The following is a 24,461-nucleotide window of genomic DNA, read 5'->3' on the forward strand; positions in this document are numbered from 1 at the left end:
CTCGGAATTTGATTCCGGGCATACGCCCAAGTCCCAAATCACGATACGGACCTACCGAAACTGTCAAAACACTGATCTGAGTCTGTTTGCTCAAAAAATTGACCAAAGTCAAACTTGGCCTTTTAAAGCCAACTTAAGGAAAACAATTGTTCCGATTTCAACCCAAACACTTCCAAATCCCGTAGATAAATATGGATATACATATATAGATAGATAGATTATAGATTATATAGATTATAGATAGATAAATCGCATTTCTTTACAATCGCATTAAAAAAAGCGTTTTTCACACGACACAATTTCTATATACGGGTAAAACCCCGAAAGATATATTGGGTTGACTCGAACTGGTTGAAATAACAGCAAAACCCTGGTTCTACATAAACCCCAGACGAAGCCCAAAGTTTTCTCTCAGTTATGGCTCCTGATGCTGCTGATGCTCTTGCAGGTTTTAATTCTTCCACTTTTTGCTTTTCTTGAAAAATTTCAAATAACGTAAGCATGTTATTAAAAGATTAATCTTTGATATTGTTTGAGCAGTTAGAGAAAAGGTTATGAAGTTACTGAATGCTGCTTGTTCAGGGAACATTGCGCTTTTCAAGAGTAAGTTTTCAAGGTTATTTTTGGATTTCAGTTTCTGCGATATGATAATGATGATTGTGGAAACAGATTTGGCTAAGCAACTGGATAATGGGAAAGGGTTGGCCGGGACGGTGGCGGATGTGAAGGATGCTAATAAAAGAGGGGCATTGATTTTTGCTGCTAGAGAAGGCCAGACCGAGTTCTGCGAGTTCATGGTAGAAGAGTTGAAACTTGATGTCAATACAAAAGATGAAGAAGGTAATTTTCTACTATTAACTTTGTCTTCGTTCATCAAAATGTGTGCAGGACCTAATTTCAACTCTTGTTTAGAAGAAATTGGCTCTAGAGCTTTTGTCCTGATTGAAACTTGAAGGCTTTTATCTTTTCGCCTCTTTAAGGTTTGATCGTAAGATGCACCCAAGGGTGTGGCCTAATGTATATAAATGTAGAATATTCTAGTTACAAAATTTTGATTTAGGTACCTTAGTTCAGGTACCACCTGTGAAATTTACCCTGTAGTCATGTTGCTGACTATGTATTTTCTTAGGCACTGTTTGGTTAAAAGCGTGCTTCATATTTCAGGAGCCCAAAATTTATTGCGAAAGAGAATTTTAAAATTTAAGCAGCCTCTTATTTAGTTCAACTTTGATTTGAGAGAGCACTGTTTGGATGCTTTCTTATATGTTAGAAGAACAAGTTGTGCATCATTTTTGGATCTACTTGGCATCAAAGCATTTTGGTGGAGTTGCACCATTTGAAATTAAATGTTTTCTTTGTTCCTCCAAATATTTGACAATGTTGTCGTGCCTAAGTGCAGACAATTCAAATCTTTAAGTTTAGCCTTTCAATCTTTCAAGAGAATGATATGAGAGACGAAGATGTAGCACATGTAATTAAAGTAGATATGAAGATACCTAATAAAATGAAAGGCAAGTTCTACAAAATTGTTGTGAGACCGATAATATTATATGAGAGTGAATATCGAACTGATGATGCACTCGATTTGCCAACAAGATGTGTCATAAAAATGTCAACGTTAAATCGATGTGTAGTCATACAAGATTAGACAAAATTAGAAATAACCAAATTATGCAAGTAGTACACGTCGATAATAAGATGAGAAGGTCTCTTTGGTAGTGGTTTGGCTGTGTCATATGCAGGCCTCAAAATGCACCATTATGTAGGTGCGATATTATGATGATTGAAGGTGCTAAAAGGGGACGAGGTAGAACTAAAATTACAAGGGTGGGAAGTTATCTCAAAAGATCTAAAATCTCTGCCAATCAACACGGACTTGGATATAATACAAAACAATAGAAGAAAGTGATCCATATAGGTGATACCAATTCGCTGTGATAACACCTATTTGTACATTTACATTAGGTCTTGGTAGGACAAGCCTAAGATTTAGGGAACCTCAGATTTTGGAAAACCCATAATTTGCTTTGAGAGACAAATTATTCATAAATATAGGAATGGTGGACTCAAATATGCAACTGATCATATAGGTGATACCAATTCGTTGTTATCAGGGCTTAGTTGTACATTTACATTAGGTCTTGGTGTAGGACAAGCCTAAGATTTATGGAGCCTCTAATTTTAGAAATCCCTTAATTTGCTTTGCATGACTAACTATTCATCAATGTAGGAATGGTGGACTCAAATACATGTCGTGTTACTTATCTCAACTTATTTGAGATTGAGGCTTTTATTGATTGACTGATTGATCTGTGCTGAGAGTGATATTGCTGTATATTGCTTTGAATACATTGTTTCTTCATAGGTGAGACTCCTGTTCTTCATGCTGCTCGTCAAGGACACACTGCTACTGTCCAGTACCTCATAGAACAAGGTGCTGATCCTGAAACACCTAGCGCTTCAGGGGCAACAGCTTTGCATCATGCTGCAGGAATGGGTAGGTTCTTCCTCTTTGTTAACAGAAGTAATTGAAGCTTCTACCTGTGTGTCAGGGAAAGAGTCCTTGGTTCATATACATGTAACTGTAACCTTGCGGCTCCGATGTAGTGAACCTTTTTATTGATGAAGTTTCTCATTTTTTTATATAAAATCTTTTGACAAAATAGTCAATAAAATTAAAATTTTGATTGTTTAATATTAAATGATGGAACTTTTGGGGACATAAGCTATTTTGGATTTTAAGACAAAATTGTATTGAGAAGTGTCATATTATTGAATATGCAAATTTCCTTTATACAAAGTTTACATTATTATTTGATGACTTAATAACAGCAGAGTGACCCATCTACCAAGTTTACTTGACATCTGTACTTAAGGCAGGCTATCTAGTAGATTAGTCGAAGAGGAGCACATGCTGGCGGGCAACTACCGTGATTAAAAATGAAGAACAGCTAGTAAGAAATAGCTATCAGTCTAATTCTGAAATTTTCCTAGTAAAAAAGTGTTTTGAGACTCAAAATAACATGGCAGTCATAAAAGTAGAAAAGGACTTGAGATTGGGAGTAAAGTTGCAACTTCAGCTAAACAGAAGGCTAGAAAAATTTCGGGAAAATGACACTGTATAGCTGCTTTCAAAATAATAGCCGAAAAATGTACTATATCTTTTGTATATATTTTGTATGTATACATATTTGTATGTTTTATACAAATTATATATACTTTTGCGGCTGCCGGATGTGAATAGTTTCGGCCGCAGGTTAAAAGTGATCTTTGCCCGAAAAATTTTCCCATTGTGCATTAACACCAATTGAAGAAGATTTGAATGTAATGAGATAGTACACCTGAAAAAGTTAGTAGCCAGAAAGCAAACGGCATGCTAGGGTTAGTGTAGACTTGATTCTATATTGTGACTTGCATTATTGAATAAGTGATTACCAGATAGTTGATTGAATAGAAGTACAGTTCTATTGGAAGTAATAAAGGATTGTAAGTTCAAAGTTGTGCCCTGACCCATCTTACTTAAGGAAATAAGTGTAGAGGAGCTTTCTTTCCTGTACAGTTTCTCGTTATGGAATAAGTGATTATCAAACAGGTAATTGAACAGAACAAGAGTTCTAATCGAAGTAACAAGGGAGACTGTAATTTACGGCCCCTCTTACTAAAGGAATTTTTTTTAGAGGGGCTTTCCTTGTTAAATCTGTACCCTTCCCAGGTAGCCTGCTATTTTGCACGCACAAGCTTATACCTTCATCATGGTTGCTCCAATTGAAATAGGAACCATAAGGTAATGATCTAAGTTCTATGTCCGCCAAATAAGGCAATCAACACTCTGCTTTTTTGAATCCAATACTTATTTGAGCAGATCAGCTATGGCGTTATGCATTGGCTTCGAAATTTTCAGCTGTCTTATACAAGAAGAATCAGTTGAACTCCAAGTTGATGGGAAAGGACAGTGTAGGAGAACTTTCTCAGATTTTATCATTTTATGTGTGTATATATATACACATATATACAATGTAGGACAAGAGTGGGTTGCTCTAGTGTTGAGCACCCTCCACTTCCAACCAAGAGGTTGTGAGTTCGAGTCACCCCAAGAGCAAGGTGAGGAGTTCTTGGAGGGAGGGAGCCGAGGGTCTATCGGAAACAACCTCTCTACCCCAGGGTAGAGGTAAGGTCTTCTTACACACTACCCTACCCAGACCCCACCAGTGGGATTATACTGGGTTGTTGTTGTTGTTGTATATATATCTGTTTATGTTTAGGGCTAAGCCCTCTGTTTTTTTTTGCTGTCTATTGTGAGGAGAAAATGGAAGAACGGGTCAAAAGGTCCAGCAGACAATCTGAAGGGCTGTTGTAAAAATTCAGGAAATAAAGGGAGGAAGAGACTGGCATTAACTCTGGAAAGGCAATGCTTCGAAGACTTGGATACTACATAGATGCCCTGTGCTAGAAATATGGGTTCTTGATGGTTTCTCCTCAACAATTTTGGCTCCAAAAATTCACCTCAAATTAGTTTTCCATTGGTAAACGGCATGAAAACCCGAAGGGAGCCTTGGAGCAACGGTAAAGTTGTCTCCGTGTGACCTATAGGTCACGGGTTCGAGCCGTGGAATGAGCCGCTAATGATTGCGTTAGGGTAGGCTACCTACATCACGCCTCTGTGTGCGGCCTTTCCCAGACCCTGCGTAAATGAGGGATGCTTTATGCAGCGGGCTGCCCCCTTTTTTTTAAACGACATGAAAACCCACTAGAATCTGCAGAATTTTTAATTTGAGCATGTTTTGAGGAGTAACTAAACTCTCATCAAGTTTTGACCTTTCTCGCTTCATTCTCCTTTTCTTTCCTTTCTTTCTGCCACATGCTACATCTTTTATTCTCAAGTTATGACTTCACATGACCCTAGATTGCTAGAGCTTCAGCCTTCAAAGAACTGGCATAACTAAAAAGGTTATCTGATGTTGTAATATATGCAGGGTGACATTGAAGATGTAGTAAGGAAGCTACTGATTTTCATTCAAGTTAGGATGTAGTCAAAACTTCTGTGTCTCATTTGTTTCTTCTTCTCTACTGGTGAAAGTGTATTTCAAAGAAGATCCATCTAAGTTAAACTCTATGACAAACACAAAATTTGGGTTGTTGGTCATATAATTAGACTTCGTGGTGTTTATTCGTGGTGTTTATAACACACACATTATAAATCATATTCATCTCAAAATATCATAATTGGTAGAAAGAATCTCAAGCTGTTGAAGCTTGAAGGAAAGCAAGACCAGTTCTGCAGGCTGGAAAAAGTCCATATGCTCCTCTTCATTCTAAAGGATGCATGTTCGTGCAATTATGTTTCTCCTAGATAAAACTTTCTTGTCTCTAAATGAAAATTCTAAATAGCTGGAATCTGAGAAAGTGGATCTAGCTATTTCAGTAGTCGTGTTCATTATAGAGGATAGTGCTGTTGTATTAATTTGCTCCCTCCATTTTGAATTTGAATTTGTTCATTTTACTGGACATGATGAATAAGAAGACAGTTGAAGATAGCTGTTTCTTTATGCTAAATGAGGGAAGTCTTTTAGGCTAATACTTGGGATTTTGTTACATGAATTATGAAAACTACGAGAAGTGTAAATGTCGGTTTGATTTGAATTTTTGGGGTCATTAATAAATGATGTACAAAAGTTAATGAAGACTTCAGAAAGGAGGCCCACGAGGAGAGAATGCGTGGCTGGAGAACAAGATTAAATGCATAACTGAGGACTCGCTATTACAGAATTCACAAGGAGGCAGGCTGATAGCCTGGGGATCTCTGCTGTAATTTGCTTAAAATCCATCATCAGCTTATCTGTTCTGCCATGTTTCTTTCACTTTATCTTCACATATTCCTTTTCTCTTCTCTTCCAAGTAGTATGAATTTGAATGGAGTATCAAGAACATAAGTACATGTAAACGAAAAACTTGCAAATTCTCGTGAAAATATATTTGCAGATTTTATTTTCATTTGTTGCCACATAGTCTCTGAGTCAGGGATAAAATCATGTTCTAATGGATATCCGTAATCGAGATCTTAGTGTCAGCTTTTCTGTTCTCTATTGGTAAACAACGAGAGAAATCAGTCAACATGTCATGCCTTGTTACTGTATTATACTATTATTTTCCATAGTGGTTTCTTGCATACTGTGATGTGTGTAGCTACATGCATTCTTCTATTTATTTATCCTTCTTTACGTAGAGTGACATTTTATTGTGCATATTCTTTGTTTGCAGGACATGTTGAAGTGGTTAAATTCTTACTCTCAAAGGGCGTAGATGTTGATTCACAAAGTGGTGCTGGAACACCACTTATATGGGCTGCAGGTCTTGCCCAGGAAGATGCTGTTAAGGTTTTGCTGGAACATCATGCTAATGTGAGTGCTTCGCTACCTGCTTAAACCCCCCTTTTCCAAATTAAAATTACCACCTATTATGTAACAGTTCTCTAGACAAAGTGGAAAGCAGTTGTATGACTTATGTGCTTCCAGGTAGTTGGTTACTCTTCATCAGAGTATTATAACACGGAGAGATCTTTTTTTCAGATATCACCATCACCCCTGTCGGAAAGCGTTCACCCCCCCCCCCCCCCGCCACAAAAAAGAAAAAGAAAAGAAGAGTCAAACCACACGTGAGGAGGCGTGTCAATATATGATAAAAGTGTCCTCTCTCTAACAACTTAAGCTTTTAGATGAGGTGGTTCCACAACCAAACAAATTCTTACCTACTTTTTTTGCACTGATGTGTTCAGAAAAAGACCAATTAATGGATGTAGGGCTGTTACTTTCTCCTCTTGTTTTACTTATTTTCTTCCCTTTGCCAAACAGTGTAGAATTTCTGCTCCCAACCTCCTCAGGCTTCTATGTTCTCACCCCCTTCCCTCCTTTTTTTCTGTTTTTGATAGGTATTGACTTCCACCATCTTCTTTCATGCTTTTCAGTTTCACTTAGTTTTATATTGGTGTTTGTGTTACGACAAATTTTTTTTTTTACTAAAGAAGTTAGCTTAGATATAGTATATAAATTAACTTTTGATTGGTTGGTTCAACTTAAGATAAACTTTTCTTTCATAAGTTTAACTTAAGATAATTTTCTCAGTTCCCTTGTGTATTGCATACAACACCTGATTTGCATTTCTTACTCGTTAGAGGGAGCACATGGTGATAATGTGTGGGAAAACTCAAGTCCTTCTGGGTTCTGCTTCTTTTTTCTTCATCTTGATGCATTCATCTCTACTGCGGAGGATGGGTTTGCAGAGGGGTGTGAAGATACACTTTTCAAAAGTATAATATCTATTTGTTCATATGACCTAAAAAGTTACTTTGTGCAGGTTAATGCTCAAACAGAAGAAGATGTCTGTCCGTTGGTATCAGCTGTAGCAGCCAATTCATTGCCTTGCGTGGAACTGTTAGTAAAGGTCAATAAAATTATATTTTCTCTGTTTCACTATATGTACTTTAAATTGCTGAATCCCCAATTGAGCATCCTCAAGAAGCTGTGTTGCAGAAAACATGTTGTGCTGTTTGATGCATTATCATTCTGCTCTTTGCTATGTGTTGGAAGTTGGAACCATGCAAATTTTGTGTTAGATCAGACCATGCAAATTTTGTGTTAGATCAAACCACAAGAAACTGCTTTGATCATACAAGAGCTATGTGAGACTTGGTTCTATTACACCTTAGAGTTTGAGTTCTTTCCTGAAACTCTCAACATTTATGCTGCTATATTAAAGGGCAGCCTAGTGCACTAAGCTCCCGCTATGCGCGGGTCCGGGGAAGGGCCGGACCACAAGGGTCTATCGTATGCAGGCTTACCCTGCATTTCTGCAAGAGGCTGTTTCCACGGCTCGAACCCGTGACCTCCAGGTCATACATGCTGCTATATTATCTTTTTAAATATTTTTTGAATAAATTGAAGGTTAAACATGCTTAAAAGGATAAAACAAGGCCTATAGAGATAACCCTAAAATGAAGAGTAAAAGTTGTGTTTGGAGATGAAACACAACTGATTTTACTTGAGAACTCCTAAAACCTATTTTCAAACTTCAAATTCTAGATTTCAAGTTTGGAGTTTAAATAATGGGCCAATTTGATAAACAAACAATTATTTGAAACAATCTTTTGCTTTCTTTCCCTTTTGCCTTTCGGGAAAAATTGGTCCCCTGAAAATACGTATGGAACAAGTTTTGATCTTCTCTGCTTCTTGCAGCAGTTTATAATGGCTCACAGCCATGTCGTATTTATTTTAATGATTTTCTTTTAATTTTCCCTTTGTTTCTAAGGTGTAGGAGAGGCTTTGCTTAGGTTTATGAATTTTGTGCATCTTACTTTTCAAGGCATAAGCCAAAGCAAGAACTCAACTACCTTTGCTTTGGATTTTCTATGTTGCGTGGTTAAACGTGCCATCTGTCTACTCAAGGCTTAACTTGTTTTGTGCTACCCTACAGGCAGGAGCTGATGTCAATGTTAGGGCTGGTGAAGCAACCCCTTTGCTCATTGCTGCTCATAATGGTAGTGCAGAAATTATTAAGTGCTTACTACAAGCTGGAGCTGATCCTAATGCCGCTGATGAGGTAACTGAAAAGAAAATTTTACAGAATATAATGTTCTTTGTTGTTTTCACATTTTTTTGGAAGAAATTCTAAGGAATCCTTCTTCTTTCAATTGTTGGAAAGATGATTCCAAACAATTTAAGTTTCTTTTCGTTTGTTCTGTTTATCTGCAAGCACGTGTGAATTATATTCCTTATTATCACTTTCTAGTCTACTGCCCTCTAATTCTTTTTCAGATTTGAAATGAATATTTCGGTCTGGGAATCCAGATCTCTTGTAAAATCTAGGTACCTTATTCATCTGTTCCGAGGGATTACTGAAGTTGAAGAATATGGTCTTAATTACTCTTAAACCTGGACCTACAGCGAGAACTAATAATCTTAGGGTCATGGGTCACTGGTTTATTGTTATGTTGAGAAAACTAATTCTATTTTGACTTCATAATTATATTGTAAAAATTTTAATTCTGGGTTCCTCAAATAAATAGTTTGCAAATAAAATATATAACAAAAGTTGTTGTATTAGAAAAGCAATCCCTTAACTCCATTTAAACAAACATTTCACATTTCAAATATGTAAGATTGAGTTAACAAAAAACTGCATTCTGTAATATGTCCGTGAAGCTTTTTTACAGCTTACCTTTTGCTGAAGGCTCAATTATCTCATGCCTTCTGGATTCATCATTCATTGTGGTGAAAATCGGCATCTATAAATGAAAAGGCTAGTGTATTACGTGAGATGCCGCGGCAGAAGTGACTTGAAGGGGCCTGGAGTCTTCTTTCTGTCCTGGTCTACTGTATCTTCAACTTAGTAATATGTTATTCATTCTGATCAAATTTAGGGACCTGTTGTCTGGTTATTTAACATATATTCGTATGGATTCCGTGGTATTCGGAACTTTCTTCTGGGTGAACACAGAACTTTAATCATGAATTTTGTTGATTTTTGAACAAGTCATTGGAAAAAAAATCAATTAGCAATTTCCACAAGGACTGTTAATTGAATACCGAAATATAACTTTTGCTATCTCTATAGGATGGTAACAAGCCAGTACATGTTGCAGCTACAAGGGGCTGTCGGCCGGCTGTTGAAGCTTTGTTCGCAGTCACACCACGGATTCAGAGTGTTCGAGAATGGAGTGTGGATGGACTCATTAAGTTTATGCAATCTGAGCCTATCCTATCTGAAACTAGGATAAAACAGGTACTTAATTTGTCCTTCTGTAAGATAAATCGCAGCTGGTTTTGGTCTTGTGTAGGAGTTGCTTGCAAATATTGATATAGCTCTGTGACTATTTCCTTTCCTTCTCATGCAAATTTCAGCTTCTTTTTCTTTGTTTACACGGTGATAATTGCAGGAAAGAACAGAAGCTGGGAGGGAACCAAGCAAGAGAGAAACTATTATTCCAAAGAAAGATTTACCAGAGGTCTGTTATTGTGGTAACTGTTATTTATATGTGTGAATTTTTGGCCATCCCGTTATCAAATTATACGTGATAAGTATCAACTCCCTCCTTCTGTTACATTTATTTAGATTTGCCTTTTTGTATAATGTCAAGAGTGGAATATTTTCACATGTTTTTCTAGTTTTGTCCTTACCATAATAATCATTAACAGAAGTGAATAAGCTTATCGTGAAGGGTAGTTCTGGAACTAAAGTAAACCATTTGTGAAAATGGAACAAAGTGAGCATATTTTCCCCTTATGTATGTATTATTTTCTGTTCTTGCATTTCTTCTGGTGAAGCACTCTTGAAGACAGATTGGAAATTCTCTCATCGTGAATATGACAATACATCCGTGTAAGATATAGGAAACAAATTGAATTTGCATGTGCAATTATATGTAGTAAAAAACATAATGATACTGCTTCTGAGGACAAGGGAATTCATGTCTTCAAGAAGTGCCAATGAACAATGTTGTGGGAACAGTTCAAGTTTTGCTTACGGTACTTGACACAGTGAAACACTTCCTTGGGCTGCAAAATGCATATTGTCTCTTATAGTCAGTGAAATCATACCGGCAATGTGGTACCAGACACCCATTTCAGCTGACTTCAAATTGGAAAGAGGATCAATATCTTAATATACTCTTTGTTTTTACTTGTATGCATCTCTTTCATTTGAAGTATCTCAGTGTGGACACCATCTTTTGTTGGGGAAACAGTTTACAGAGTAGTGCTAAATATCTTGCATCGGCATTATTAATTGATCTGCAGGTGACTCCTGAAGCAAAGAAGAAAGCTGCAGATGCGAAAGCGAGGGGAGATGAGGCATTTAAGAGGAAGGATTACACTATGGCTGTGGATGCTTATACACAGGTACTACATGTTAGGCTTATTGGATTCCTTTTGAATTCCCACCTCTCCCCCTCCCCCCTGTAAAACACATGCGAAAGGGAAAAAGAAAGCAGAAGATAATGATGAACGGATGTAATTATCCTCTTCACGGTGCAAGTATATGGATTAGATTTTGACAATGGTCTGCTGGTGATAGTTATTATAAAACAGTGTGTATGCATCACTTACAGGGCTCTCTTGTATTCTGCTGATAATCTGCAGGCAATCGATTTTGATCCAACTGATGGCATTCTGTATTCGAATAGAAGTCTTTGTTGGATCCGCTTGGGGCAAGCTGAACATGCTTTAAGTGATGCCAAGGCCTGCAGACAACTTAGACCGGATTGGGCAAAAGCTTGTTTTCGGGAAGGTGCAGCTCTACGGCTATTGCAGGCATGCCCTTAGTCCTCCTGGAGTCAAATATTGCGAACTTATATACCCATATTTTCTGATATTCTAATATTTCCTTCTCAGAGGTTTGAAGATGCAGCCAATGCTTTCTATGAGGGGGTACAGATCGACCCTGAAAGTATGGAGCTCGCAACTGCTTTCAGGTATGCATGTTGAAACTCGAAGCTCTTTTTTTAAAAGTAACTGTAGATGATATTTCTCTAGCATCATTTTATCGTAGAACCTTAGTCTAATGCAGTAGTTTCTATAACCAAACTTTTCTCATTGTTGTGAGGTACAAATTTGAATTGCAGGGAAGCTGTTGAGGCTGGTAGAAAATTTCATGGCACGAATAAGAAAAATTCTCAGTCATCCAGGAGTTAGTGGTGTTAAAAAGTGCATAATGACAGGACTTCTGCCTGAGCAAGTAGATAATTTTATCGGACATGCCCTTTTTTTGGTAGTTTCAGAATGTATCATGTGATGTTTTTCCCTCTAGTGATTTGTTCTGTTGCATCTTCAGAAATTTATACTCACAATATAATTTCTTTTTTCTGAGGTTCCTCCCACAGATCTCAAGTTTTTCCTTTTAGTATTTTTTTATTTTTATTTTTACTTATGTTTATCTTTTTTAAGTGGAGGATCAGGCTTGGGTTATACAAACTATACAAGGAACAATGCTATGTTCCAAGCTCCTTTACTTTTTTTTCTCTCGAAGGTATATGAAAAAATTCCATTAATATTATCTAAATCAAATTCAAACGAGTTACTTTAGACCATTCAATATCTTTTCCGTGGTGGTGAAAAAGCTATACAAAGCATTGTCTTTAAAGGAGACAATGGACTCGTGCAGTTTTCTGTAAAGGCCTAAAGAAAGTGATGAAAAAGTCCTTTCCTTTATAGAAGTAGGGGGTATAATAAAGGCAAAATAGGCCACAATGTACTTAAAAGGCCAACTAGTGTTTAATTGAAGACCATGTGTTAACAGGTGTTTTTTAGGTCTTGTATTTAAAACATTTGAATATATGATATTTTGGTAGAGTGGGTGCAGTTCCTTTTTTTCGGTTGTACTAGACCTGCAAATTTTCAAATGTGGGACAAATTCATTATTAGTATCAAGTATTCAATACACACCCAGACCGCAGGTGTTCGAGCAGACACGCTTCCTATATTCTCTATCCACCAAGAAAGAAATTAACACTACCGTTTTTTTTTTTTTAAAAACACTATCAGCATATTTAATTCTTGACCCGATATATCGGAAATATCTCTCTACTCCCTCGGGGCAAGGGTAAAGTCTGAGTACACACCATCCTTCCCGGACTCCACTTATGGGATTTTACTGGGTGGTTGGTTTTGTTGTTGTTGTTGTATCAGCATATTTAACCTGTTCTAGCAGTTAATTTTGTCTTATTTTTCAGGTCGCCAATCCACCTTTTTTGGATGGATATGAAAAAAAATCAGCGAAAACACAAATACAACCAATCAGATGCACCAAAGTAGAGCAAGACTCTCCCCGCAAAGTTCATCCAAGATATTGTTACATGGGTTGATCACACTTGCATCTTTAGTTAACTCCTCTTTTCGAAGTCATCACCCCAAGCAGGAATAAATTGAAATTTTGGAATAAATAACCACAAGCAGAGTCATTCGCTAGGTGAAAGTTATCCTGGCAACCTGTACAGTATGACACTTGTTTTCAAGTTTACAAAGGAAAATCAACCTTCAGTTACATATATCCTAATGGTTTGTGCCAAAATAAAGATCAATCTATACTCTGGATCTTCCAAGTTTTTATTACTAAAACAGAATTCTATCTGGTTCAGATGTTTACTCATTTACTAAAACATCTGGTCTAAATGTGTACTAAAATTAGACACAAATTTGATACCCAACTCCAGCTACTTTTGGTCTGACTGACATGCTACAACGTTTAGATTCGAGAAGTACGATATGATGGCGAACTAGGTATATTCCTTGACACAACAAATATATACCAGATACAAGTTCAGGTAAAAACAGGAATATGTCATGTATTTATTAGTACTTTCCTTGAACAGGGGACATGCATATGCAAGGCCACATTAGCATAAACAGCAAAAGGATTTGATTTCTTTCTCAAAAATGATCAGGTCAGCTTCCCCTGAGTGTGAATAGCTTAAATATAAAGTTACAAACAAAGAAGCTTAAGAACACTTGAAAAGGCTATCATAACAAGAAATTCCCCTAGTTTGTTGCATACGCCTTGGAATTTTCAGCTATGAGCTATCAGGTCTATGATTTTTTTGATAAGGATCTGTCAAGTCTATGATATCTAAAAGGAAAGAGTAGCTTATTCTTTCTTTTCCCAGTTCAAGTTGCTAACTGCGTGACAACCAGATTTATATGTGTGATCACACATACATGCATGAACCATGAGCAAATTAAGTGATATGTTTTGGTGTGGGTAGTTGCCTTTAGATATGGATAGCAGCCTGACTAGAGTGGAATAAACATGGACATTACTGAGAACCAGTTGCAGTTTCAGAACAAATGGTAGTACAAAATAGGACTGCAAATATAAATATGAATGGCATACTACATTATCCACAATCTACAATTTCCAAGGGGATACTAAATCCACTACAACGGTTTCAAGAGCTATCCACTTTACTCCTTTGAAGGTCATGCACGAGCCGTTGTAGCTAAATTCCATTCTGATAGGTGTTAATAGGTACACAAGAAGAACACTAATTATAATGCAGGCAAGGAAGGAGAAACGAGAAGGGCAAGACAAAGAGCGCTAAGGGACAAATTATCAAAAACATAGTAACGGTAAATCAATCCAGCCATTATACAGCAAAATCACACGCCTAACTCTGCAAACACATGCCAACTAGCATTACATAAGCTACTAGATCAGATTAGGAAATAGCTATGCATAAATGAACCGTAAGACAGAAGCCTAAGAAATTCAAACAGATGGATAACAATGGCAACATGAAAACAACAAGGAGCCATGATAACAACTTGATAAGAGGGTAAAAGTAAAGATCTCACTTTTTGGCATTCACATTTGCTGATATTATTCATCCAAACAACAACACCAAGAACAAAGATACCATACTTGGAAGTTGGAACCACATATTGACATAAATAAACAAAATGTAACCTTTTCTTCAGGATAAGAAACAAAGAATTGTAACAATTGACCTTAACAGAACCTAATAAACACACAGATTTAGCACAAAACGAACCAAACTTTTAATTGAGCACAAGGCATCACTTTGATCGACCCTCATTCGAGTATCATAATCAAAACAAAAGAACAATCCCAATTCATAGTGTTGAGGTAAAAAGAATCACCATTGCCTATCTATAGGCAGACCCCTCCAAGAAAAATCCAATCTTTTCAAAAATTGGAAATGTTCCTTCACATGTTACACTTTTGCAACCACTACTTCACCAATGTAATCCAAGAATAATTAACAAAATCTCTTCTTTCAGAAAAATGCACTTATCTATAACTAGGGCTGATTTGTTACTCCTCAACTGACAACAGAAAGCAAGCCACCTTCAGCAGCCTCATTCTCATCCAAGAACAAGTCCCCAGTTCCCCTTAACGACCCGTGCAGGCCCAAAACACAAAACCCAATAATCAAAGCAACCAAAACGTTGAGACCCACATGAGTAAACGCCAAGGCAATGACAGTAACCAAACCCAAACCAACCAAAACAAGACGATCGTCTAAATGGGCCCCCAATATTACAATTGGTTCTTCACTGAAGTAATATAACCAAGCTATAGATACAACTAAGAAGACGATCATGGAGATTGGGTTGTATATAAGGCTGAGGAAGATAATGAGGAGGATTACCATGGCGTAGTTGACGCGAAAGTAGTTGAGGTTGCGCCTCACGCGCGATATGGCTTCGGAGTAGTTGTAGGGGAGGGAGAAGAGGGTGTAGTCGAAGAACACGCGCCATGGACGGCGCGCGGCAGTGTTGGATCTGGTTGTTGAGAGGAAGGTGGTGGAGGGGCGGGGTGGTTGTGGGGGTAGTGGACCGGGTGGTGGTGGACGAGGGGGTTTTCTGGCTGAATGAGTTGTAGGGGGTGGTGGTGGGGTGGAAGTTGGAAGTGTGCCATAATTGGAGGGCTTTTCAGACATTGCAATTATTTGCTGTTTTTGAGTTTTGGAGATGGATTCAGCTGATGGATTTTGGATTCTCAGTATATTCTCTCTTTCAGCTTCTTGTGTATTTTCCTTTTATAGCTTAGATTAGAAGTTGGAAAAATGGTCGGAGAAAAGAAATATAGAAGTTGGAAAAACGGAGGATGAGGTGGGAGTAGACTGACAGCCTGACGATGAATTGTCCTTTTGCCTTTTGACCTTTTTACCAAAATCTGACAGCCCATTGCTCCGGCCGACGTGTACCAACTTATATGAATCATTAAGTTTCATCTACACTTCTTAAAATATTGTTTGGATTTCATATTAAGTTAGAGACGAATGTTCAAGACGACCTCCTCAAAATTGACCTCTTCAAGATTTAAATTGGTCAAGTGATCTCCTATTTTATTTCTCAAATTCTTTTGGGTTGAAAAATAGCTAAATGAGCAGGTTAAGGTAGATAAGGTCTTTTTAACACTTTTAAAACCTGTGGGTCACATATAGAGAAATAATATTTCTTTTTTATTTTTTCGCCAATTTCTCTTTCATCTCTCTACTCTCTTTACTCTCTCTTCTCTCTCACTCAAACCCCTCGACCACGGTGGTTTCCGACGGGAAGGGACAAGAATCAAGCTTCGATTTTGGGTGAAATTATCTCTATAGACCCAACAAACATTGTATTGTTGCTCAAAACGCGTCAATTTTGGTAAATCCTAATTTTTTTTGTTTCGTTTCTTAGATTTGTGACTTCGAATTTTGTAGAGTGATTCGTTCTTGTGCATGTTCAAGATCGATTGGGTTGTGTATAACTATATCTTATATGGCATGGGTGGTGGTTATATTTGCTTCTTGGACTACCTATGTGCTCTATATGTTAGAATTTTGTCGTAACTGACGACCTAATGTTTATTGATAAACATGTGGTCGATTGTCTTATGGTCATAGATGTTTGCTGGAATTGGGGCTTATATTTCTTATTCCGATCATAAGTTTCAAATTATTAAATGTGACATTGCATATTTGCATGTAGGTAACATAAGGAAGAAATCAATTGCTAAGAAGCATATTCCTTCGGCTACGAAGGCAATTGCACAACCTTCAAAGCCTCCAAACAGGAAAGGAAATGCAGAAACACAAAAAACATCGCCAAGTAAAGCAAAAACTAAGCTTTCAAAAACTGCTACCAGGAAACGAAATGTAGATACTTCTAAAGCTTCTCCTAGTAAAGTAAATATTGCGATATCTAAGCATGATATGAGGAAAATGAACAAAGAGCCATCAAAGTCTACTGGTAAAAAAAGAACAAGATCAAGGTCTAGATTAGTTGACGAGGACATACCAGTTAGTAAAAAGTCTGTTTCAATGAGTTTAGCATTAGAGGGTGTTGATGATGAGGAGGAAGAAGACTCGGACAGAAATTCAGCACAAACTCAAATGGAAGAACATATTTCTGAAAAATAATTGTCGAAGAAGAAAATGACAGTGATGATGAAGCTTTAGGTGGGGAGGATGATAAAAATGGTGATGCTGCTGCTTAGAAGGTTGATAAAAATGCTGAAGAAGAAAAAGCAGAAGATGTAGTAGAAGAAGAAAATGATGATGATGATGAACAACTTGAAGATGGTCTGGAAAGTGAAACACATGCATTATTTGAAGGTGACAAGGATGCTCTGTCAATTCCTGTGTTTGTAAGGGTGATCGACACATCTAAATACAAATTCAAGACTTTTCTAAGTAAGCAAAGACGTTTTCCGGCCAAGATTAGTGTGAGGTCTAGGATCAATTTCTTCCATGAGTTCAAGGATAAACTTAGAACAATCAAATTGATGGAATAGTTTAATAGTAGTTGTTTTGGACGGTTTGCAAAACTTTCAGAGCACTGGACACAGTTCAATGGACAACTTGTCAATTCCCTGCTGATTCGCCAAATTTATTGCGCGAAGAAGAGCGAGTTATGGTTTTTAGTTGGAGACAATCCTGTTCACTTTGGATTGAAGGAGTTTGCTATAATGACTGGATTGAACTGTAGTGCCAAACCCAGTAAAGAAGAAATAAAGAAAAGTGATATATGATGGCGAAATATTTTGCGATAAAGTTTGCCAGTCTAGCAAGAAGGGACAGAGTTGCTTTTGAAAGAGTTGAAGTCCAAGAGGTTTGACATAGAAGAGAGGTTTAAGATTGCATTGGTATGGTTTGTCCATTCAGTTTTGCTTGCAAGGGATAACATAGCGCGTATCGATAAGAAGTAGATTTGTATGGCTGGCAATTTGGAAGTTTTTATGAAATATCCATGGGGCAAGGAGTGTTTTAAGCTTAAAATTGAGTACTTGAATAAGGATATGTTTCCAATGTACAAATCATATGTGAGCAAGAGTAAGAAAAACAAAATCTCTAATAAAAAGTCCAAATCGGCTAGTTATACCCTGTACGACTTCCCATGGGCATTCATGGTAAGTATTAAAAAAATCTTCTCAAAATTTTTTTGCAGTTGAGTACTATTATTTTATTTCCTACAGAAAAAATAATAATAAAATATAGGCATAGGCATACGAAGCAATTCTGCTATTTGGTCGTAGTGCCGAGAAATCAAAGGTCGTACCGATACCGCTGCCAAGGATGTTGAGATGGCACAACAAGAAAGTGACATCTGACCCTGATTGGGATCCCTTTAAGTAGATAGTTGATAACCCTGGTGTGGTAAGATAGAGAGTGCAATAACACTCAATCAGTAGATTAGAATCAACCAAAGTAGGAGATTATTATAGGCCTCGTGTCTATTTTTTTTGTATTGCTTGTCTATTGACTTCGATCTATGCTATATTTCAGGAGGTGAACCCTTACCTTATTCCTACCCTACGTGATATGGATGTGGACTACATGAAAAATTTGGTACCATACGATGATGAGGTAGCGGATTCTATAATCGACCAGCTAGCAGTTGATTTGGAATGGGTGACTGCCATTAAAAAGGCACATGGTGCAGTGATCTTAGAGACCAATGATGAAGTTGACTTTGCTGATGATGACCCTTTGGGTGGGAGTATTCCTGGTTCACCACTAGTTGATGGTTTGTTTTTGATATTGGTAGATGAAGACCATGCATGATGTGCAATGCTCAGCCAAGTGATACAGAAGTGCGTGAAGAGTTGAAGATTGATAATAAAAAATTGGATAAGGTGTTGAAGATCCTTGGGGAGATGCAAAATAAGAATGAGATCCCTTCTAAAGTAGTTGAGTCATCTTGGTACATTGTTACAAGATTGCAAAGCAGATTGAGGAATGCTCCAATTTCTGCAAGCAAGATGAGGAAGCTGGAACAAATTAAGAAAAAGAAACCAAAGGTAGACGTACTCAAACCAGTTTCGGAGGAAGATAAGAAACTGTCATGTGAATGATTTGACAAGAAGGAGAAGTTTTCCAAAAACGTCTTGACTGGCAGCTATGGTTGGAGGTTTTTTGAGCAGCTGTGTGGTGTTAACCCATTCTTTTTCATTTTTGTAAGTCCCTTAATCACTGCGTGTATTATTTTTAGTAGTTCCATATTTAACGTATATATTTTAAATAATATTTAGCATGTGGAGGAACTTTTGGCACTGATGCGTGTACGAAACATAAAACATCCACGTTTTTATGGCCGTAGTCATGTTGTTATGGATATTGCATTATGAAACAATATGTGCACCGCATGGGATGAGATCAAGGAGGCTGCCAGTAAAGAGGGAAAGGATTTGGACTTTTCTCAGACAGTTGATGCTTGCCAAGACTTGTGCCTTAAACACCTAATGCTATATCCTCAATGAAGTATTCCAAAACTTAGGGTTGTGGAGTGGTGCAAGGCTAAGGTGATGTACTGTGAGTTACAAATTAATAACAAGTATTTTGTGCATGTTGTTTTTCACTTGGTAGAGGGTTTGATTCGAATTTATGATAGCAATGTCAGTTTGTATGATGATGGTAAACTAGAAGAATTTGTACAACCCCTCACACTCATGATGCCTAGGATTTTGATGAAAACTGGCCAGTTTACAAACCTAGGCCAAGATGTACTTACGAAGGAATGGTCCTGGGAGCATATTATGGATGTGCCATCCATTCAGCAAAGGTAAATTAAATGAGTCATCCATTATGTTTTACTCATTGCTCTAGTTTCTTTAATAACTAATTGTGTCTTTGATTATTGTAGTGAAAGCAGTGGAGCATATGTAGTGAAGGTCATTGACTTCCTTCTAACTGATACGCCGCTGGTACAATTTAATAACAAGCAAATAAAATTGTTCAGGGTAAAATTTGCCATGGATATCTTCAGGGGTAGGATGGACCCTTCTTAGTTTTATTAGTGTAATTTATGTTTGTGTTGGTCATGGAATAAAATCATTTTTGGTGAACTTGTAGTAATTTATGATATTTGCATCTACCTCTATGTAATGAAACTACCTTTATGCCGATTAACTATTGATGTTGTAATTTTTGTTTCCTTAGCACTTCCTTTTTGTATTACAACAGGCAACTAGAGGTTGCGTAATATACAACGTGTCCAATAACAAATTAGCTATCTGGTTTCGTAATAGACACTGGGTCCATCAATAAACTAGCTACTTGATTGCATAATGGACTCAAAGTCACGTATAATATCTTCATCAAATATAACATTGCATTAGACAACTAGAGGTTGCATAATAGATACTGAGCCCATCAATAAACTAGCTATTTGGTTGCGTAATAGACTCAAAGTCGCGTCTAATAACTTCAACAAATTTAACATTACATTAGTATAATATTACATAATCCAAAAGACTTTCAACAAACAAACTTACAGTAATTAAACTATTCCTACCAACAACAAACTCATGTTCCTTCTCACTTCATCATCCAAGCTGCCACGAATCTGAAAACTACGCACAAGAGCATAACCCATTTATTCAACCTCATTTCATTCATCCTAACCTTCCCTCCGACATAATCATTTACAGGAATATGCCCTCCCTCCAGTTCAATCCCTCCATCATCATCATCATCCTCATCCTCATGAACATCTATTGCTAATATATTTTCAAGTTCTGCCACCTTCATCTGCAGAATAATTTATTCACGCCTAAGAGCGTCCTTTTCACACTTCAAAAAACTGATAAGGTCAGCAATCCTTAGATCTAGTAGATCATCATCCCATTCCCAACATTGATATCTTTTACCCTATCGAATAAAATGAGAAAAATAATTTATTAGTTAAATTAAATGCCTAAAATTAAAAAGAGGCGAACCTGTGGAATTTATCTTACCTTAGGTTTGGAATATTTTGAGAATCGCCTGCCATCATTCACCAGAGTTGTAGCTATGAATTGACTGGCAGTCATGCCGCAATGACAATTCTTTCTCGACCGAAAGGATGCACTCGACCTTTGACTTATTTTACTTCAATTGTTTGAGTATTGTTGTCAGAAGTGAAAAATAGGGTTGAAATGTGATCAATTCTTTTTTGAGATGGCCGGTCAAATAGGTAATTTTAAATGGTTCAAATGGGTTAATTTCAACGGGTCAAAAAAATATGGTTGAAATCAATTTTATTTTGAGATGGCCGGTCAAATGGGTAATTTTAAATGGGTCAAATGGGTAATTTCGACGGGTCAAAAAAATATATAGTTAGGGATATGCCACATGGACATATTTTAATTTCCTGAACAACACGAGCTGTCTTCCATCAACCACTAGTCACTGATAAACATCTTTAATGGTATATAAACCTTGAACCCTAACCTTGGACATTCAACATAAATCAATAGACTTTCTTAATGGGTGAGTGTCAACTTGAGGTTTCGTCCTCAACTCTTATTACGACTGAGGGTAAAATAATGATCGAGAATTCACTAAAATAAGGATTACACCACATTCGACCTTGATTTTTTTATTATTATTTTATAACGTTTAAATATCTTATTAACCATCATGGAACATTTAAAGTTATTATACTTGGTGGTGTATTTCATACCATTAAGAGTTGATTATTCTAGAACATGTAACAACTCAAGAAGCAAGACCTCCAAGTATAAGAGTGTTGTCTAGTAAAGTGTTGTCAACACGTGATATGTCTAAGTATGAATGTTGTATATTAAATATTGGGATGTAATATCAATATGTGTTGATATTAAGTAATATTGTGATCGACTATAATAGGTAATTAGTCTTCAAATTGCATATATTGCCTTAACATTATGTTGTAATAATGGTCATTGGCCATATAATAAAAGTTGTGTTAATCAATTATAGGCTTAGGTTGATACCGATATAATTGATACGTTATACTAATCCATTTTATCCAATTCAAAGTTTGCAATTTGTTGAATTAGAATAACTTTAAGTTGTTCACAAATATTTTTTTTTTTAATTAAGGTAACTAAATTAATATGTTACACTAACGAATAATTAATAACCAAGGACCTACCCCTATGATATACCTTTCTTAATTCTTTACAATGGAATTTCTATTGGTTTACATTTACAATGGATATATTGACCACCAGTAGGTAGACTATATACTGTAGGTTTATTCAACAACCCATATTTTTAATTTATTAGCGGGAAGTTCAAATATTTAGAAGACTAAATTTATATCCCCTGAATTATATGTTTCTATTGGAACCTCTTCAAGTATTTAGAAGACTGAAATTTATATCCCCTGAATTATATGTTTCTATTGGAACCTCTTTATTTTATTTTGGGGCCTTTTTGTACTTAAGTGTTCTCAAATGGGAAAAAAAGAAAGAACAACCAAGGCAGAAAAATAAAAAACAGGGCAAAATTTTAAATAGAAAAAAAATTAAAATAAATATTTTTATTTAAATAACCCCCTTCACAACAACATACATTTTTTTCCCATTAACTAAGGAAAAATAACATTAAACTGAAGGGGGAGAAGGATCACAGGGAGGAAAATTTCTTGGGCTAACATAGTGGTGAATATTTGTACCAGCCCTACGAAGGAGAATCTGCAACATGCGTGCGATACGTCGAATCTTCCTCTCTTGCCTCACCATTTCTTCTTGAATCTCTCATATGAGCCTATCCAGTGATTCCCTGATGAAAATGGCATCCATGATTAGCCTTGGCCTCGGAGGCATTTCTCTGTCAAGTGATTGAGTTGTTTGGAATAATGATGAATAAATTTTTCCATCAGATCTAGTGTATTTATAGGCAGAATTTGTGACTAAATGGTGCCTTTCCATATGACTTCTCGTAAATGACGTGACTGTTGTTGAGAAACGAATTGATGCTTTGAATTGGCATATTCGATGTATTTTAATTAATTAGACAAGTCATTTTCATATTGACTGCGAGAGCTTATTAACATTAGACATTAAATTAACTACCTAAATCAGTGGTTGTCAATAGACTACCTAAACTAGCGCAACAAGTCTTGGTTAAATTTAAAATATCGATGGGGGTTGACAATAGAATATTGGTTGATTAAGGTGGTTGAAGATAGAGTAAGAGGGTTGATCGTAAAATAATAGTCTATGGGATATGTTGGTCACATGACTCCTTAAAATAAGGAGGTTGATTCTAAATCATAGGTCTACAATATGTAATGTGGGTGGTTGATTCTAAAGCAGTAGTCTATTATAGAAGGTCCTATGACTCCTTCTTAAAATTAGGGGGTTGATTCAGATCATAGGTCTACAATAGACAATGTGGGTGGTTGACCATAAAACAATAGTCTATGAGACAACGTGGTCACATGACTCCTTCTTAAAATAAGTGAGGGTTGACTCTAGATTATAGGTCTACAATAGACAATGCTGGTGGTTGACCATAAAATAATAGTATATGATGTACAATGCAGCAGTTGATAGTAGAAATAACAAGTGATTACAAACAACAAGTCTAGAATATTAAAAGAGTTAATTATCTTTATTATAACACCAGTAGCTAAAGGTTCAAAAATACTGTAATAATACTTTACAAGTCGTTTTCTTGTGGCCAAGTTCTTTGCAAATGGAATATTTTTTTTTGCCTTTTTTTCCTGCTGCTAGAAGAACTAGGTTCTAAATACTTGGTCATCTCTTAATCTTTCTTCTACCCTTTGTAGGCTCGACATCGGGTAGAAGTATTTTTGTGGACTGAATCTCGTCAGACACCACCCATTTCTCTTTGTAGTGATTGTGTGAATGGTTCCTTCATATGCAACCAAATATGTTAAAACCACATAGAACGGAGATGAGTGATCGTAAATGGAGAAACCATATCTATCCCCAAAGCTCAATCTCAGAGTTGCCATTGCATGTGGGCAGGGGATTTTTTCCAAATCAAACTGACAATAAGAACATGTGTTCAAATCTTGATCAACCACTGCATACCTGCCGTGACCGACGACGCTAAACTCATTATTCTCTAATTGATGCACCCGGAGCGCGTCGCCGACAACCATATCATTCCTAATCTTCTTTTCAGCAGAAGGAACAAAGAGGGTCAAAATATTTTCCATTTCAGTACGCCTCTTTTCGAATTTTTCTGCAAACTTTCGAACAATATGATTGAATAGGCTAATGATCGAGAAGTCTCTTTGATCCTTAAGCATCGCATTAAGCGATTCTGCAATGTTTGTTGTCAACACGCCATATCGGTTTCCTGGAAAGAAGGCCCTACTCCACTTTTTTCATTTACGAGGTAGTTAGCTACTTCCCTACTTTTATCACGCAATTGCTGAAAATGGTAAAAAATTCCTCAGTATTGTATGACTGTGCGAAAGAAAATAAATGCTTAATAAAAATTCCATAATAAAATCTCTTGCGCATAATTTCAGCAATGTGACGCGTGCAAAAGCCATGATGAGCGGCAATGAAAGCTTTTTTGAAGCCATTCCCAATAGACAGATGCCAATCAAAGATAATGCACAATTCATCATTGTCGTCAAGAACGTGCCGCAACTGTTCAAAAAATTAGGTCCAAGAATTATCGCACTCTTTATTGACTACACAAAATGCAATTGGAAAAAATGTGATTCTTGGCATCTTGCGCCACA

At 36.7% G+C, this 24,461-nt stretch overlaps 2 protein-coding genes across 2 annotated transcripts; one reads left to right on the forward strand and one right to left on the reverse strand.

Moving 5' to 3' along the window:
• The first annotated feature begins 291 nt into the window (after positions 1-291).
• LOC107766309 (uncharacterized) lies at positions 292-11,868 on the forward strand. The gene is made up of 13 exons (XM_016585061.2): positions 292-448; positions 541-603; positions 670-840; positions 2,366-2,497; positions 6,259-6,398; positions 7,351-7,437; positions 8,467-8,592; positions 9,607-9,774; positions 9,929-9,997; positions 10,788-10,889; positions 11,130-11,300; positions 11,382-11,461; positions 11,612-11,868. The coding sequence occupies exons 1-13, from the start codon at positions 418-420 to the stop codon at positions 11,679-11,681; spliced, it is 1,410 nt and encodes a 469-aa protein (XP_016440547.1). The 5' UTR covers positions 292-417; the 3' UTR covers positions 11,682-11,868.
• Positions 11,869-14,336: 2,468 nt separating this feature from the next.
• LOC107766310 (PRA1 family protein E-like) lies at positions 14,337-15,693 on the reverse strand. Its single transcript, XM_075239285.1, has 2 exons — positions 15,634-15,693; positions 14,337-15,544 (listed from the first exon to the last, which is right to left on the reverse strand). The coding sequence occupies exons 1-2, from the start codon at positions 15,691-15,693 to the stop codon at positions 14,825-14,827; spliced, it is 780 nt and encodes a 259-aa protein (XP_075095386.1). The 3' UTR covers positions 14,337-14,824.
• Positions 15,694-24,461: the final 8,768 nt, after the last annotated feature.

Source organism: Nicotiana tabacum, chromosome 19 (assembly GCF_000715075.1).
Source record: "Nicotiana tabacum cultivar K326 chromosome 19, ASM71507v2, whole genome shotgun sequence".
Lineage (NCBI taxonomy): Eukaryota > Viridiplantae > Streptophyta > Magnoliopsida > Solanales > Solanaceae > Nicotiana > Nicotiana tabacum.

Excerpts from the sequence above, each read along its gene's own strand:
- LOC107766309 (XM_016585061.2), top strand. The coding sequence starts at position 418 with ATGGCTCCTGATGCTGCTGATGCTCTTGCAG. Across the intron at positions 841-2,365 it reads CAATACAAAAGATGAAGAAG|GTGAGACTCCTGTTCTTCAT; the intron begins GTAATTTTCTAC and ends GTTTCTTCATAG. Across the intron at positions 10,890-11,129 it reads CTGTGGATGCTTATACACAG|GCAATCGATTTTGATCCAAC; the intron begins GTACTACATGTT and ends GATAATCTGCAG.
- LOC107766310 (XM_075239285.1), bottom strand. The coding sequence starts at position 15,693 with ATGGGCTGTCAGATTTTGGTAAAAAGGTCAAAAGGCAAAAGGACAATT. Across the intron at positions 15,545-15,633 it reads GGACAATTCATCGTCAGGCT|AAGGAAAATACACAAGAAGC; the intron begins GTCAGTCTACTC and ends TCTAAGCTATAA.